General features: G+C 37.6%; 1 protein-coding gene across 1 annotated transcript in view; it reads right to left on the reverse strand.

The window, feature by feature from the left end:
* LIFR (LIF receptor subunit alpha) overlaps positions 1 to 18,726 on the reverse strand; it is a 73,233-nt gene that overhangs the window by 20,397 nt on the left and 34,110 nt on the right. The window contains exons 5-11 of the mRNA XM_058718024.1: positions 18,130 to 18,293; positions 12,484 to 12,658; positions 10,420 to 10,674; positions 5,189 to 5,318; positions 4,591 to 4,760; positions 2,570 to 2,715; positions 1,004 to 1,166 (exon numbers count right to left, since the gene is read on the reverse strand). Of these exons, the coding sequence (XP_058574007.1) occupies positions 1,004 to 1,166; positions 2,570 to 2,715; positions 4,591 to 4,760; positions 5,189 to 5,318; positions 10,420 to 10,674; positions 12,484 to 12,658; positions 18,130 to 18,293 (1,203 nt within the window). The remainder of the gene's footprint in view (positions 1 to 1,003; positions 1,167 to 2,569; positions 2,716 to 4,590; positions 4,761 to 5,188; positions 5,319 to 10,419; positions 10,675 to 12,483; positions 12,659 to 18,129; positions 18,294 to 18,726) is intronic.

Raw genomic sequence — 18,726 nt, forward strand, 5'->3', positions numbered from 1 at the left:
AGAGACTCGAAGCCAGAGATACTCAACTAAGCTGCTTCTGAGTTTCTGACCTAAACTCATCGTGAGAGAATAAATGTTTACTGTTTTAAGCCCCTGAATTTTAGAGTAATTGGTCAGGCAGCAATGAATAACTAACACTCTCCGTCTCTGGATTCATGCATGGGATTCCATTTTGATGATCCAAACCACCCGGACACAATATTGCAAAGCCCCTCTCATCTTTCTAACCTTCCTTCCTGTGGAGAGGCAAAGTCTGGATCAATACCTATCAGTTTGTGTTTTACTGTTCATTAATTTTTTGGAAGAAGTTTTACACCCCCCCCCCAAGTTATCTAGTTTAAATAAAGCTTTTGCTATCTTTTACTGAATGACTCCTGAACATTATACCTATTTTTAAGTTTTTTGTTTTTGATTTTCGAAGCTGACATGTGATTAGTCAAGGATAGAATCTCATTCTGTCTTTGGAAATTATCATACTCAGAAAACCAGTCAACTAATTTTGCACCTATTCTGACCTATTTGGTGTACTGCAGAAAGAGTAGTTCAAGACCCGTGGCCCCATCCATTTCTCAGGCCTAGGTCGCAAATAAAAATTCCAACAAATTCTCTTTATCAAGAATTGTCTTCAGCAAACAGAACTGAACAGAAAACAGAATTAAAATTCTAGGAAAAGGAGGAAAAAGACTGTGAGCAAAATCACCCCGTAATCTTAGCACAGTTTCCAGTCTGTTTCCTCTGCATCATTTTAGGACACCTGCAATCATCCGGCAGACAGACCTAGAGTTTCCCACATAACACGGGCCAAGTAACTGTCCACACTATCCCAAACCTTAGAGCCACCATTTAAAATGTCTGGATGACATTTTACGAGCAGATACTATACAATTACACAATTCAAGTGTTCTCCTTTTACTCATTTGGTGACATTAAAAAAAAAAAAAAAAAGTTGTAAAATTTCAGGATTCCTAGTGATATTTAGCCATAAATCATTTAGTTAACTTACTGGCTTCTGTGGTTAAATATTTTTTTTCATTGCTCCATTTGCTCCATTTCCAGAAAGTTTCAGCAGAACAGCGAATCCGGAAAGTATATACAGTATATGGGTTTAACTGGTCCACAGCTACAAGATAACTTGAATTTTCTACTCCTCTGATCGTGACATTCCGCTATTAGAGAGCAAATAAATATGCAAATGTATGTATAAGTAATGTCATGTGTTTAAAAACACACATTTATACACACATACTTTTTTTTGATAAGAAAGCTGCCCAAATTTGTAACATAAATTGACTAAATGTCCACCTGAGTTTGCCTTTAGAGCACTAAAGTTAGTTCAGCCACCAAAACATTTTAATTTTTACGTAACTACCAAATCGGTAAAATTATGCTCTGCAACAACAACCAAACAACTTCGGTGTCATTTTAACCCAAATACTGGATCTAAGTAATAATGATCAACTCAATTATGCAGAGAAGATGATATAAATTTTGATCATCGGTCAATGGCTAATGGTACTACAATAAGCCTTAATACATGGTAAGCCTCAGATTTACTAATCTGAGATGACCTTGAGGATTTAAGTACATTAGTCAGGTATATCTGGAAGCTTCGAGGCAGGCATCATCTTGTGCATTTTTTAATACAGCACTTAGAACCTCTAGTTTGGTGTTAAACATGCGGAATATTCAACAAATTCTTATTTAAATTACATAAAAAAATGAAACAGTTTAAACAAATTTGGGGATGTGCATGCCTCAGGAAGTCCTCTGAACTCCCAATTACAAAGCTTTTGGGGTTATATTTTGGCATCTGAGTTTTGTAGCAACCATCAATAAGCTTCCAATGAATATTTTCATTACAGTCTCTTTTATTTGGGACTTAGCACAAATTACAAGACGGTACAGTATAAAAGTCAACCTTAAGTATCTAAATGGTATTAAAAAGTCATGCTCTCACTCACTTGTTCCTACTGCTGCACTTGGCAGTCTGAAACCTTCTCTCTGGTGCTTACTATTAGTCCATTAATTCATGCTGGCGGCTATGGCAAAAAACTACTCATTCATTCACAAATTTACTGGGCACTAGCTATGTGCAAGATGCTATACGAGACCTGGAAACAACCTAATAAAAGTGCAACTCATGTTCTAATAATATCCAGTATTATAACTGTGTTCAAGTACTAAATAAAAGCCGTTATTACATTGATGTATGGTGCCTTAGTTCTTAGTAAATCTCTATAATAAATAACCTGAGAGCCTATGCATATCAATTTACACAATTCTTGAAGTTTATTTATTTATTTTGAGACTCTCTCAAAGATAAAGAGAGAAAGAGAGGGGCAGACGGGCGGGGGGGGAGAGAGAATCTCAAGCAGGCCCCATGCTGTCAGTGCAGAGCCCAATGCAGAGCTTGATCCCATGAAGCGTGAGATCATGACCTGACCTGAGATCAAAAGTGGACGCCTGACACAGCCACCCAGGCGCCCCTCAATTTACTCAATTCTTTTTGAAAACTAAGTATTTTATCTAAAGTAACCTCAAAGCAAGTCTACGGAAGAATCTTACTCACCAATTCTTGTACTGAGTTCGTTTTGTTAATTTCAATTTGACATAGAAGTTTAATCTTTGCAAAGTTGCCCGGTAAATGCCAGGAAAGTATAACAGCTGTTGAATTAACATCCTTCACTTTGATTGAAGTAGGAATACGAGGATAAACTGTAAATACAATTTGTAGAGATCATCCTAAAAGCTCTTTTCTAACATGGCAAATGACAATCAAAAAACCCCGAAAAACGAAAGAGGTATCATTAGTACTGATCAACAATATTCCACTCAGTATCCATGGAACACAAAAGCTCACTTTTACTGCTGATATCATGCCCACAGTTTTCATGGACCAACCACACTCAAGGTTCCTATACTGCCATCAGGAATACTACAAGGTCGTAGGAGCATAATCTCTACCTTTAAGGAACTTCTAACTTACTGGGGGACTGACAAACAAAAAGAAAAGTAACAAGAGTCCATATGCTGAGTTTGAAATGTGTGGCAGAGATATTAACAGCTACCGGAGTTTAGACGTCAGTGTGGTAGGGAAAGTCTTAGAGTGAAGATGGGTCTTAAGAGGAGCTTTGAAGGGAGAATCTGAGCAAAATGGCAGAACGGATGCAGAAAAGCATTTCAGGTTGGGCTCTGAGCAAGAACAAAGGTGCAGTGATGCTGATGACAGTGCGCGTGCCATGTGAGTGGAAGGAAAGCAACATGGGACAATAAAGTTGAAAGGCAGAGGGCAGGGAAATACACACAAACACCACCACTCAAGTATAAAATGTAGCTGTTTGGACCTTACGAAAACCCAGTAAATAACAAAAATGATGAGAAGGAATAGCTGATGAAGTGTACTTATGTTTACAAACAAGGCAACAGGGTCATCTACTAATCACTTGCCAGTCTGTTTTTTAACGGCATTTGGTTTAAGCCTTTCTCAGTGACCGAGTCTCTAAGAGAAGGCCTCTATGTCACCGTTCTGTGCTGCAGAGGCTGGTATGGACCCGATGCAGCAGAATGCCCACAGGAATGAATGCTAAGAAGATGGACCATATTTAAGTTCTATTTGGAGCTATGTATTAACAGGGCTGCTAAAAATTCCACAATCATCGGCAATAAAAAGGAACAAACTACTTACTGATACATACAGCAACCTGGATGGATCTCAAGGATACTGCCCTTAGTAAAAAATGCCAATCTCCAAAGGTTATACACTGTATGATTCCATTTATATAACATTTTCAACATAACAAAGCACTGAGAGGAATAACAGATTGGATATTGCCTAGGGAGCGGGATGCAAGAGCAGGTGTGGAGGGGTGGGTGGAAGGGTGGGGGTGGGGGTGGGGGAGGGATGGGGGTGGGGGAGGGGGTTTGCCAACGGGGCAACAAGAAGTTCCTTTGTGGAGATAGAACAGTTCTATATTGATTGTGTTGGTGGTTCTGTGAACCTATACATGGATCCAACTGCACAGAAGTGCGCGCGCGCGCGCGCGCACACACACACACACACACACACACACACACCTCTAAGTGCACGTAGAAATTTGCGAAAACTGGGCAAAGTCAGCGGTCCAGTTCACTGGCCTGGTTTACAGTAGTGTGCCAGTGTCACCTGCCTCATTTGGAAATGATACTGTATAGTTACTAAGACATCAAAAATGGCGAAAGCTGGGTGAAGAGGTCACGGGGCTGTAATTTATATCTTTGCAACCACCTGTGAGTCTGTAATTAAAATAAAAAGCTTTTAAAACTGGGGCAAAACATTTTTCAGGAATCAAAACCTATTAGATAAAACCACTTAAAGTTTCTGTGAAAATGACTAATTCAAATTTTTGTCTGAATTCAATAAAATGGTGAAACGTAATTATACATTTTAAGGATTCTCAAAATCTATAAAATTTATAAAACTAATTTATAACAATTTATAAAACTAGAAAGAAAATAGTAAAAAGTAGTCCCTGGAAGCACTCCTCATTAATCTCAAGACACTCCAGAACTTCTACAATTATTTTTAAGACACTGGTTTATGAAGCAGCTTACCTTTCTCAGTTATGTTAACTAAAATAGTTGATTCTGACCGACCCAGAGGATTGCGAGCATTCAAAGTAAAATTATATATTTCTTGATTTGGACGCATTTGAAAGAATAACTGGTAGCTTTCATTGGTTGGTGCTTCAACTCTTTTAAATTTAACATATTTTCCTGAGAAACTATGAATTAAGAGAGCAACAAGATTAAAATAATTTCAAAATGGCAAGAGAGATAAATACTGCAGGAAAAAATAAGTGAGTAACATTTCTAATAATTAATCTTTTTAAAAAGTTTATATCTCTAATTATAGATGTTACTACAGACTCTGGGAAGAAAACATAGAGGATACAGAAAATAGATGAAAATAATCGGCCAGAAGCCTACTACCCAGAAACAGCCTCTGTTCGTATTTGAGGGTCCTTCCAGGATATTTAAAAGAGCATGCAAATATAGTCTGTGTGCATGTAATATGCATATCCAATTTCATACAGCATACTGGATTTTCCATCTTGCTCATAACATAAATGAGAGCATTCCCTATGTCACTTAATACTCCTCCAACGTAATCCTCACTGTCTGACATTTTTCCCTCACTAGTGATCTTTACCTTTCAAATAAAGTGTAACTTGTATTGCGTGGGCCCACCAGTGCTGTCGGTCTTCCGGGATTCCAAGTACATATAATCTCTTTTAAATCGTATGTCTCACAATTCAGTTTTTGAGGAATATCAGGTGGATCTAATGGGAAGAAAAATGTAGTTACAGGTGATATACAATTTCCCTGAAAACATGTTTCACAAATGTTAATTATGTTTTGTACAATTTCTTTTAAAAATGAAAATAACTTTGTGTTTACACTTTACCTTTGGAACAATGCAGGAATTTCTGTAGCATGTTTTGGAGTTGATTTTACATTAGAAATGATGGATTAAAATATGCTGATGAATGACTACTAGCTCATTTGGAAGCTCCCCAACAACGACCCCCCCCCCCCCCGCCACCCGCCTCAAAATCTACCAAATCTCTCAGAGGAACCTGGATCCAATAAGTCAGAAAAATTTACAGGTTAAAAGTATCAATATCTATCATTTATAACTGTGATTTGAAAAGAAATTCCAATTCAAATTAAAAGTCAACACGGGTGGGGTCGTGTTACAAGTTTCAAAGTTCTTAAAGAAGTTGCAAGGACTATTACTTATAAAGTATCTCTTGGTGAAATGCTGCATCTTCCTATAATTCAGAAGTGACTACTGCTCTTTGGTTTTTGTTCTTTATTGAAATGATTCCCTCTCATTTTGCAGGGACAAAACCAGAAAAAAAAAAAGAATGTGTGTGTGTGTGTGTGTGTGTGTGTGTGTGTGTGTGTGTGTGAGACCTTTAAAGTAATAATGGGAAATTCTGCGTTGGACACTAATTATACAAATTGGTTATTTCCAGGGTCACCTGGGTGGCTCGGTTGGTTGAGCGTCCAACTCTTGATTTCAGCTCAGGTCACGATCCCAGGGTCATGGGATCAATCCCTGTGTCTGTTTAGATTCTCTCTCTCTCCCTCTGTTCCTCTTTTTCTCTCTCTCTCAAAAAAAAAAAAAAAAAAAAAGAAAGAAAGAAAAGAAAAAAGAAAAAAGAAATTGGTATTTCTTTTTGTTAATTTTTTTAACGTTTATTTATTATTGAGAGACAGAGACAGAGCATGAGCATGAGCAGGGGAGGGCAGAGAGAGGGAGACACAGAATCTGAAGCAGGCTTCAGGCTCCGAGCTTGTCAGCACAGAGCCCGATGCGGGGCTCAAACTCACAAACTGTGAGATCATGACCTGAGCCGAAGTCAGTCGCCCAACCAACTGAGCCACCCAAGTGCCCCTGAAATTGGTATTTCTGTAATCATGCTTAACCAAGCATACATAGAAACTAGTGTTCTCTGTCATATTTATCCAAACTATATTTCACTAAATTTTTTAAAAACAATTACTTATTGAAAAAATCTGTAAAATATTTTTTAATGTTTATTTTGAGAGAGAACAAGTGCACAAGTGGGGGAGGGGCAGAGAGCGAGAGGGAGACACAAAATCTGAAGCAGGCTCCAAGCTCTGAGTTGTCAGCACAGAGCCCAACGTGGGGTTCGAACCCACAAATGGTGAGATTATTACCCGAGCCAAAACCAAGAGCTGCATACTTAACCAACTGAGCCGCCCAGGTGTCCCAATAATTTTATTTTTTAAAAACTAAACTTTAAAAACAGTTCTTAGACTGTGTGAGTAACTGAAAAGGACTTAGCAAATTTCCCATACCTTCCTGAGATAGAATAATGTCCATAAATGATATTTTAGGTAATATTAAGAGGAGTCATGAGTATTTATATTGAAGTCTAACAATGGCATAGTGAGACTAAAACTGACATATTTGTTTTGAAAACTGTTTTAAATCTAAGGCCAAACTTTAAGTCATTTTATTAGAATGACATGACAAATTTTTGAGTACACTAAAAATGCTGATTATTTTAGTATTTGGCAGATATGTTAAGTTGAAATAGTTAAAATCCAAATAACAGGAGCAAACAGAAAGAAGGAGAAGGGAAGATGGGAGGTAGAAAAAATATGAGAGGGGAGGATCTGAAAGGTAAGGTACTGTCTTCTCAAATAAATTAACCTATAAAGGAATCACCTGACACTAGGTAAAAACTAGGTATAAATCAACTGTATTACCAGCAAATAGAAAATGTAATTTAAAAAACAAAGCCATTTTTTACGAGAATGTTTTCAAATGAGCAAGTATGAAATCTGACATTGACATAAATATTTAAACACTTTAATTCTATGTCACAGTGTATTATGTTAAAATGCTTTAAGTATGATGAAAGATTAGTATTTAGGTCAATGTTCAATGCTGAAGTGGCACTATCTATGAAAATAACTCCAGGGGCGCCTGGATGGCTCAGTCAGTTAAGCATCCGACTTTGGATCAGGTCATGATCTCAATGCTCCTGGGTTCGAGCCCCATGTCAGGCTCTGTGCTGACAGCTCACAGCTTGGAGCCTGGAGCCCATCTCAGATTCTGTCTCCGTCTCTTTGTCCCTCCCCTGCTCGTGCTCTCTTTCTCTCTCAAATATAAATAAACATTAAAAAATAAAAAAAGAAAATAACTCTGAGTGATTACTAAAGAAATAGTGTTTATAAAATAAGATCTATTTTGCTTAGAAGACTAAATTAGCTCATGAACAAACACTGACAAGTATTGGTAAATAAGTATTCCTCTGTTTGCTGGATAATAAATTTATTTGCAATTACAATAATAAACTTAAGAGGAAAAAAAGCCACTGTTACTACTAGCACCAAACACCAAATTCATAGGAATAAATTTATTAGAAGATACATAAGACTTTCTATCACCAATATAAATCAAAGAAGACCTAACTATATGGAAAGATAGACCATGTTCCTGGCTTGGATAACTCAGTATAGAAAGAATGAAAATTCTCCTAAACTGGTCTCCTCAATTAATAGATCTAATGTAACTCAAACAAAAATCCTGGTAGGTTTTTAATGTGTCTTTTGAACACATGGCCGGTTAACAGGATATCCATGAGGGAAAGAAAATAATGACTCTTGATCCCTAACTCACACCATAAACTGCCCTTGCTGTTAAGTCCCTAAAGAAATCCCTCTGCAGGGAAATTCTACCACTGCTCCGGAGTTAATAAATAGTATTTCAACCACCAAATGCTACAAATGAAGGTTAATATATGAATTAAATAGGTTTGTCCTACTATGTGACAGAAGGTGAGAACACTGTTAGAAATAATAAAAACTTGATGGATATTCTCATCTTCTGAGTTTTAATTTTTGTCTTTTGTACTTTTAAGTGGCTGTCTCATTTTTTGGTTATCACTTATCAGGTAGCCTCACTACATACACCACTGGTTCTCAGTTTATATGCTCCATGATCATTTATGAGGAATGTTGCAAGTCATTTCCTAAAATTCCATTAGGAAAGAAATTTCTAAAGTTTAAATCTGAACATAATCTCACTTTCACTTGAACTGCAAAATGCATTTCTGGGAAGACAAAAAGGGAACACGGTTCCAGCCATCACTGAGAAGTACACCTAAGCCTGGTTATTCCCCTTGGGAGTGTATCAGCGAATCGACATAATTCCTCCTAAGTTTCAACAGAAGGAATAGAAAGGTGGAGAGCTGCTGGTCTAGAGCACAGCTGAGAATCAAAACAAGTTTAAGAAAAATCACCACACAAGCAAAAGAAAATCACAAAACCCACTCACTACGTTCCACACACTTTATTCATGAGACCCTTTAGCCCAAACTCCGCCTCGAATTCAGAATTGCGGGGGAGGAAGGGAAGCAAGGACTGCTGGAGGCAAAGCCATCAGTGCGCCACAGGACAGTTGCCACGGGAGAGGGGACAGAAAAGCTCGAAACGCAAAGTCTCTGTGGACACTCAACACAAGCTATATAAATAGGGCAGTCTTCCACAATAACTTCTGGAAACATGCTGTACTTTTAGAACTGTAGGAGTGACCACATTAATAACGATGCCCCTGTAGAACGGAGCATATGTTACACACACAAACAGGGAGAGGGGGCCCTTCTCATGCGTGTCCTCCAGTTACTCCTCCTCCTCAAATATATTACTTTAAAAGTCACAGAAGCCTGCAATACACTATTGAAAGATTTTTGTGTAAAATCATTACAATTTCTTTAATTGGGGTAAGTTTTAAAAGGTAGGTTTTAAATTTTTTAAAATTTACTTACTGTAGACAGAGACAGACAGACAGCAAGAAGGGGAGAGGGACAGAGAGAGACAGAGATTCCTAAGCAGGCTCTGTGCTGAGCATGAGGCCTGATGTGGAGCTTGATCCCACAACCTTGAGATCATGACCTGAGTTGACATCAAGAGTCGGACGCTCAACCAAGTGACTGAGCCACCCAGGTGCTCCAAAAGGTATGTTCTAAAGTTAAATTTTAAAAAGATATGTTTTAATTAGGTGGGACGTTTTACCTTTTTAATTTTAAAAGGTATGTTTTTGGTGGGAAACTGACACAGAGTGGCCCTTGAAAACACAGGGTTTGGGGAACCAACCTCCCATGAAGTTCTCATGGAACCTCCCAAAAATCTACATGCAAGAGCACCCAGCTGGCTCAATGAGAAGAGCACGCGACTCTTGATCTTGGGGGTCATGAATTCAAGCCCCATTGTTGGGTGTATTTTTTTACTAAAAAAATAAACTTAAAAAAAAAATCTATATATAGCTTTTGACTCCCCCAAAACTTAACTACTAGTTTACTGTTGACTGGAAGCCTCGCCAATAACAGACAATTGATTAACATAACACATATGCTGTGTATCATATTCTCACAATAAAGTAAGCTATTTAACATGTTAAGAAAACCATAAGAGAAAATGCATTTACAGTACTGTACTGTTTTTACTGAAAAAAATTCATGTATAAAGAGACCCATGCAGTTCGAACTTATTTTTTTGTTCAAGGGTCAACTGTTATATGAGATAATTCCTGAACAATGTAGGATTAAGAAGTATTATATACTAATTACCCTTGACTCAACACAGCTGTTAACTAAGAATTTAAAAATTACCGGCTGGATATTGCAAATCTTCTTACAAAAGCTTCAAGTTATATAAATACAAGATTAGAACTCATCTTAAAACAAGCAAAAATTTGGATGCCTTCATCTATAATTTATTAAAGAATTAAAAAAAGAGAGAAAGAAATAGCACCATCCCCCATCACTTGGAAACAGCATTAAAGCTTTCAAAGAGGACCAAAACAGACTACTAGGAACTCTTTCTTCAGTATTACATACTTACATCCTGCGAAAATAACTGTCCCAAATATGTTATCTTCTGTTGTGAAAACCACATTTGTTCCACTGTTTGCAGAAACTGAAATATTATGGATCTTGATTGCAACATTTTCCCCATCAAGATGAATAAGGGGACAATTTGTTTGGCCAATCTGTGCTGATAACACTTTTTCTTGAGTCACACAACAAAATGTTATATCTGAGCCTACAAGTATCACTTTGTCTTGAGGAAAAACCTTAGTCTGAGAATCAGGAGACCCTAGAAAGAGCAAAAGGAATCACAAATACTTTAGAAGCATTTTACCATAAAATAGCCCAGTGTATACAAAACATACTATAAAGTGTTTTGTAATAATGGTGGCCCAAAGGCAAGGTATGACCCCCCAGGTTTCAAAGGAGCAAGACCTACACAAGAAATAAAATAAAAGTAGGTATGTCTTATCTACTTATGATGGGTGATGGTGGGGGAATGCAGGGGACTATAGGCCAATAGCTAAGGTCACAGGTTAAGGTCTTAAGAAGTGTAAAGGTTCAAATTAAATGCGTTTATATCCACACATAAAAAATCCACACCAAGAAAAAGTCACTCATTTTATAATTCTATTCCTCTGAAATGATTCTGTGTATTTAGGGCCGACTTCTTACTTTCCATCAGCCTGAATATATGTTTAAGTATTCTACATCTTAAACAGAACTTTTTCTTTAATCCTAATTCCCTGCTGGTTAAAGCCACACCTTTGTTTTTATTTTCCTAAATGTCCAATCTTTTTAATTATCTCTAGTTTCCTACTTACTCTTTAATCTACCACAATGTGGGTCCTACCTTGACCATTCCACTAAGGTGTCTTGCTGGCCTAAATTGCTCAGTCCAACAGCCACTTCTCAGTCTCCCCTTCCCTTTGACATCCACAGCATCGGGTGTGTTGCCTAAGCGCTAACTTCTCAAAACTCCCTTCTCTCTTGGGTTCTACACCACTCTACCCCACCGGGCTACTCTTAACCCTCTGGCTACTGTCTGCTTTGCTGGCCTCTTTTTCTTTCATCCTACCCTTAGACATTCAAGCTTGTAAGATGTGTATCCCTGGTCCCCATTTCTCTTTCCCTGAGCATGTTAACCTCCAGACGTAAACAATATGAATCGCATGTATGTTGATGATTCTCAAATAGAGAGCTTCAGCTCCTACTAATCACTGCCTATGAGACACTGCTACCCAGACACTTCATAAGTACCTCAAGCTTAACATATTAAGAATGAATTTATCTTTCCCACTGAATTCATTCACATATTTTCTGCCTCAGTGGAAGACATCACCAGCTGCTCAGCTGCCCAAACTAATGCTCACATTTGGTTCTATTTCTTGGCTACCAAACACACAGTCACCAATTTTAATCCTGTGTCTTCAGTGTTCACAACTTTTCTCCCTTTTCATTTCCAAACCCAAGTGCCCTATTTACACCTTCACTGTCTTTTGCTGAACTGCAAAAGACCCTCCTTACTCATCTACCTGCTTCCAGTCCTTCCTTCCTCGGGTCTACTTCTCCACGCTGTCGCTAGAGTGGATCTACAATAAACGTCAGCCTAGGTGTTGACAACAATTTTCCAGGCCTTCTCTCCCACTGCCAACGTTCTACCTGCATGAGTTCCATTCAGGGAGCAGATGAGTTCAGTACACTTACAGATCCCCATGTTCTCTGCAATAACTCTGCAGCTCATATGGATCTGCTCTGTGGGCAAGAAACTAGGAGCCTTTTTTTTTTTTTTTTTTTTAAATATAAACCTGACGTCAATAACATCTACCTAAAATTTTTAAATGTCCTTCAACGCCTACCACAGTGACTTTCAAATCTAGATGTTTACCCAATGACTCAGGAAGGTCTCTAAAAATACAGATTCCTGACTCCTACCCCAGAGTTTCTGAATCAAAATGTTCTGGGAGAGAGACTTGGAAGATCCTCAGGTGACCCTCATAACGCTAAGTGGCGTTCGGAGAACTTAAAGCTTAACCTAAACCTTAAGCAAGATTAATCTAATTCATTTGAAACGAAAGCTTTTCACATATAAGCTTACAAGAAATGTTCTTCAGTGGGCTCCAGTCACTCCACTCTTTGCGACCAGAGAAATGAGGATCGTCAACATAGCATCTAATTGCCACAGAATGGGTGGTGCACTCTAGGGGCATGTCTGAGGCCCAACTCCAGTGATGAACTGTATCTTTGCCATTCACAGTTGTGTTGTGGGTCACCTAAAAAACCAACACAAACACAAAGTGAGATTTCTAAGTGACAGGTTCTGCTTTCTTTTCAGATTAAAAGACACAACAGACTGTACACAATCACCACTAAGTTAAATAAAGGTTTGTCCTTTTGTACAACCCTCTCAGTTTTTGAAAAGGCTTAATAACTTACAGAATCAATAATCGTGATTCATTTAGGTTTCCTTCTTTTGTTTTCATTCCAGTATAGTCACCATACAGTGTTAAATTAGTTTCAGGTGTACGATTTGGTGATTCAACACTTCCATACAACACCTGGTGCTCATCACAATAAGTGCACTTGTTTACTTCTTCAACTTTAGGCTCCGCTGCGTTATTACACATGATGTTCCTTTTTCCAAAACATTCAATGCATTTCACAGACAAATGTACCATTGCCTAAAATGATCTCCATTTTTCACTGAGGAAAACTAATGGGTCTGTACTTCCAAGAGTTAAAGGCAGGAGTGCCTGGGTGGCTCGGTCTGATTCTTGATTTTGGCACAGATCATGATTTCACAGTTCGTGGGGTCAAGCCCCACATCAGGCTCCTTGCACTGACAGTATGGAGCCTGCTTGGGATTCTCTCTCTCCCTCTCTCTGCTCCTCTTATGCTTGTGCCCCTCTCTCTCTCAAAATAAATAACTTAAAAAGAGTTAAAGGCAAAGAGAGGAGCAGCGTTTCAACAAAAAATTGTTTCAGGTTGGATTTGTATCTATGTGTTATATGTCTCAAGTTTTATTTTTAAATATGCAACTTATAAGTAATATAAAATAATATAAATTATTAATTTCAATTGTGAAAAATGGGAAGGATTTCAATCAAATATTGAGGATCTACTAAAAGAGACCTTGGGACCTCCAGCCAATGACAACAGCTTAAATAATTGTATTTCCCTCTCTATTACCTTCCAAAACGTCTCCAATACAAAAGTGCACGGGTTTTTTAAAAAGGTATAGATGCACAAGGGCAAACACAGGAGAAGAAACACCACCAGTGAAATTCTGGATGGCGGAGGGCTGATGGACAAGGGGAACGGACTCAGAAGACCTGAGAAAGCTGAACCTGAAGCCTTCAGTGGAAAAGGCAGAAAGAACCTGACTTCTACCATGGAAATGCCAAAGGGCTCAGGAAAGGGCTGTATGCACCAGGCTCCTATGGAAATGCAGGTGAAGGTGAAGCACAGAACAGAAAGCTGCTTGAAAGTTGTCTGAAGATAATGTTAGACACCCAGATCCCCTCCCACATTCTGTGCTACCAAAAGACTACTCCTCTTCATCTTGGCAGATGGGAGACTCATGCTCTGGGAAAGTAAAACCAAGTATCTCTGGAATGAAGAACCTCAGAAAGAATGGAGAATGGGGAATATGGTACCACAACCAGGAAGACTGCTAACCTATGCACTGTGAAGGCTGGTGTGCTCCTGCCTTCTCCTCAGCCATTAGGAGGCTGAGGGCAGAGTTCCTACTTACCTGGTAGGAACCAAAATGAATTTTCTGGAGCATAGGAACAGGTCAAGATGAACACCTAAAATAATACTATTAAGATTCTGCCAACTAGATGGCCCATCCTAATCACCTACAATAACATCTCAGTCAACAAGACCCTGGATGGCAAACAGAAGTTCCTATTAGATTTAAAAATAAAAAAAGATTTTTTAAGAGCCACTTAAAATATGAGCAGCAACCAGGATGACCAGAAATTGAAGAAAAAGTTCTGAGGGTCAAAGATCAAAATAAAGAAAAAAGCAACTTGAAGAAACAGAACAGAAAGAAAAAATATTAGGTAACTGATGTCCTCAGAGGTAAGAAGAGATATTGCATCCATTAAACAAACAAAAAGAACAGAGAAAAGGGATATCTTGTACATTAAAAAATATATATTAATAGAAATTCAATAATCAGACTGTAAGATAAAGTTTAAGAAAAAACTGCTCAGAAAATTGAGGAAAAAAAACAGGTAGAAAGTAAGAACAGTAAGAAAATTACTTCCCAATCTAGAAGGTCTGATTTCTGAAGAACAGAGAAAACAGAGAGGAAGAAATCAAAGACATAAAATAAGAAAATTCCCCAAATTGACAGACATGTGGTTTGAGACTGAAAGGAGCCTATGACTGTCTAGCACAACAAAGGAAGACAGATCCACAATGAGAAACAAATGGAACAATGTCTTCAAATCTTGAGGAAAATCCCCCAACTTACAATTGTATACCCAGCTAAAATAGTAATCATGAATGAGTGCAAAATAGACATTTTTAGAAATGTGTCTTAATGAATTTATCAAGTAGCATTTTATACTCCCACCAGAAGTGTATGAAAGTTCCAACTGTTCTACCTCTCCTCAATATTTGGAACTGACAGTCTTTTAAATTTTGTTAGCAACTAATTAAAAAAATATCTATCTTATCTATATATATCTATATCTATCTATATATATCTATCTATCTCTGGAAGCTATCATTGTAGATAACAGAGAGTATCTACAAATTATAAATAGCTAACAACTATGAGAATATACACTTCTACCAAAATGAGAAAATAAGAGGAAGAATTCAGGAAAAAGAGGATCCATTGTAAGAAAAAGGTAAAAGGAATCTCCTGAATGATGACAGGAGACCTCTTGGACCACAGCTTCATAACAAATGTGCCAAAAAGAAACACAGAGGTTTGCCCTGGATGGGTTACGTGTATACCTGGGTATTAATCTCTTCTAATCAAGGGCTGCTGGTAGGAGTGGAGGCTGCTGGAGCTCCTGAGAAACCTCTGGCCGTGAGAGTCCTCAGCTACTTACCACACTCCTGCTGTACAAACATTATCTAACGCGAACCCTCTGTAAGAAGTGTTGAGAAGTAAGTCAGAAGGTCTCAGAGCTATTCACAAATGTATAGCTGGTAAGATACTAGTGTGTGTGGACATTTCAACAGGAGATTCATAAAACTTGGAGAGGATTCAGGAATGAATTCATGGAGCATGAAAATAAAACTAAAAATACAAGACAAGAAGTTGTACCCCCAAAAAAGGAAAATGATAATACACTACTTGGTTCAGTTGTGGATAGTGTTTATATAACCATAATACAAACAATGAATGCCAGTCTACCAAAAATTAGAGCAGAATGAGAGAACGATATTGGAAAAAGATGGGAAATGTAAGAGACAGCAAGCACGGAAGCATGCAAGTGTGTGTGCCCAGGGAAGGCGAGGGGACTAAATTCTCATTACCCACTGTTAAAATAAAACATTGCTCAAAACTGAAAAGAAAAATTAAGAAAGAGAAACATAAGCATGCTATTTGGAAAATGGAAATACATAATAAAAGAATCAGGTAAAAGAATTGAAAATTGTTGTTTATAGGGAGAGAAATATGGGGGGGGGGGGGGGGGGAGGGTGCTGCGTAGCTCCCAGGAGTCACTGGCATCCTGGTCTGTGCAGCACATGCTTCCTTGCCTGCGTATGAGGCCATGGGCATAAATGGTAAAGTTCCAAATAAACACTAACGTATAGTATTCTTGATTCTTAAACTATCACAAAATAATAGCATATAACCTGTCACAAAATGACAGGTTATAAGCAATTATGCTTTAAATGCTGGTATTAATAACATATAATTATAAACAAAAATGTCACATTTTACTATAGATCTGGATCACCTGCCCTCTTACATTTCACTTTTTAAAAATGAATTTGTTCTATCTCTGTTTTTCTTGCCTCTTTCTCTACTGCTCGATACAAAGATTTTTCTTCAAAGATCACATCCCCAAAAGTAGGGAATTGCTACTTTGTCAGTGCCATCTTCTTTCGTATCTTGTGGCAATGAGCTAGATGATCTTAAAAATAGCATCTCTGTTCATGTATGCTTGATTTCACTTATGCTGCAAAGATCAGCCTTCTAACTCTAGCAGCCCTCAGGGAGCCCCCAAAGGAAGTAATGACAACGGATAGTTGTTTAGCAGCTTTACAGATAACACTAATCATTTACTAAAGCAAAGACCGGCACCACTTCACAAATGACAAAAAGGAGGTCGGGGGAAGTTACCCTAAGCCAGTAAGTGGTAACCCAAAGCACAAAGTGTCAGGCCATGATAAAAAGCCACAAGATACAATTTCAGATAAGCAATAGTTATAAGACAACAATGGTACAGCTATATCAAAGCTACTTGCAAATTAGACTGACAGACAAGAATTGACATTGAAATTCAAGAAAAGAGAGAGCATTTTAGGCCGAGATAATTAGGATGGGCTTTAAAATAAGGGGCAGGATTTGACTTAGGTCTTGAATGTACATTCAGTCTGCACTGGTGAAAAGGAAAGGGAAGGCTCCTACACAAAAATAAATATATCTACTTTGTAGCAGAAATTGTGGTGGGTAAGAAAGAGCACAGACTGGAACTAAACTGCCTGTGATCGTGTCCTGGCTCCACTACTTAATGTCTTCCTGTGTCTCTGTATCTTCATCTATAAAATGGGGATGATGTTCATAGTGCCTTCCTCATGGGCCTGCTGTGAGGATGCAAAGAACATACACAGAGCTTTTACCGCAGGGTCAGGAACGCAAGGAATTAACACCTACAGAGGTTTTACAGGCGTCAGCACTGCCGGAAGCACTGGAGACATGTTGCCTACAGTTATGGCGGCTCTCATTTTAGGAATGTCATACACAGAGTGTCAGAAAGGAAAAACAAGACAGTAACTATAAAGCATAGAGTCATTCTATTTTTTTTTACCTTTACTGTCTATGTTATCTATGCACTCAGGCAAATAATTGTAAAATCATGAGATAGTCTTCTAATTCTTAAATCTATAACTAAGCACATTTCAAATCCACTTGAGGAGGAAGAGAGTTCAAGGAACGAAAGGGGGGATTACCAAGTACCAGCTGTCAAAACTGTTCACTGCTATTCCTCATCATCCTTGTGATTAAGAGCAAACTAAAAGCAGATCATAAGGAAACCATAAACAAAATTTTAAAAAACAGAGAAAAAAACATGTACTACTAAATGTAATAATGTTATTTCAGGTTCAGATAAATTCAAATTTACAGGCTTATACAAAATTTCTCAACAATTACTATGACTAAATAGGTTTCAAAACATTTATTTTTATGTTTATAGTATTAGACAAAAAAAAATAGCAAATTATATGGATACGTTTGTTTATGTAAAAACACGCACATGAACAAAGCTGGAAAGAAAAAGAAAAATGTTTACTGTGTTTGTGTGGTGGAATCATGCATTATTCCTCCCTTAATTTCCTAAACTTACTGTAATGGTTATACATCATTTTAATAATTAAGTGATTTTTGAGTCATAGCATATAGTTTTTAATGAACCCTGAAAGGATAGTTGATCTACTCCCTTAACACTGTAAAGAAAAGTTCACTGATACCACCTTAAAAATCTTTTAAAAATTATTTGGTTTCTTTAATGTCACAAGAAAAAAAAAATCTATTTTGATTCAAACTTACTAATTTTATGATTTCCGTATTTTCTTTACGCAGAATTTTAACTTCCCAGATGACATTTAAGTGACGGGGAAAAATAGAACCCCTGTCATTCCACTTCAGGTGTAATGTAGAAGTTGAGAAATCAGCAGACAAATTCAAGATCTCTGGAGTATCTGGAATTAAGGCTTGGGAAAAAAAACAAAAGACAAACTTAGTAAAATAAGTAACGTTTTCTTCATATTGTAATTCCATTAATCAACTATTTTAAACTCTATTCCTTCTTGATCAAAAAAGAATCAAGAATTAAAAGCAAACTCTCAAAGTGATTACTGACAAAAGAGAACATATGTATTTATTTGTATAAGCAGCTCCCAATGATTCATCAGTCAAATTTGAGTAAATTATTATCAAATCTTAGTATGTTTCCTTATACAAACAGCTACCGGGTTCCCATAATACTGTAGTGTCATCAGTCTGGAATCTACAAATAGGCAACATCAGAGAGAAGTAAAGGAGCTTCCTTTGGATAACTGTAGGTCAAGCCTAAGAAAATGACGGAATATGGAAAGCTTTCTTTGGTAGACCTTTCCATCTGTTTCCTCTGCACCCTTCCCACTC

Source organism: Neofelis nebulosa, chromosome 1 (assembly GCF_028018385.1).
Source record: "Neofelis nebulosa isolate mNeoNeb1 chromosome 1, mNeoNeb1.pri, whole genome shotgun sequence".
Taxonomy (NCBI): Eukaryota; Metazoa; Chordata; class Mammalia; order Carnivora; family Felidae; genus Neofelis; species Neofelis nebulosa.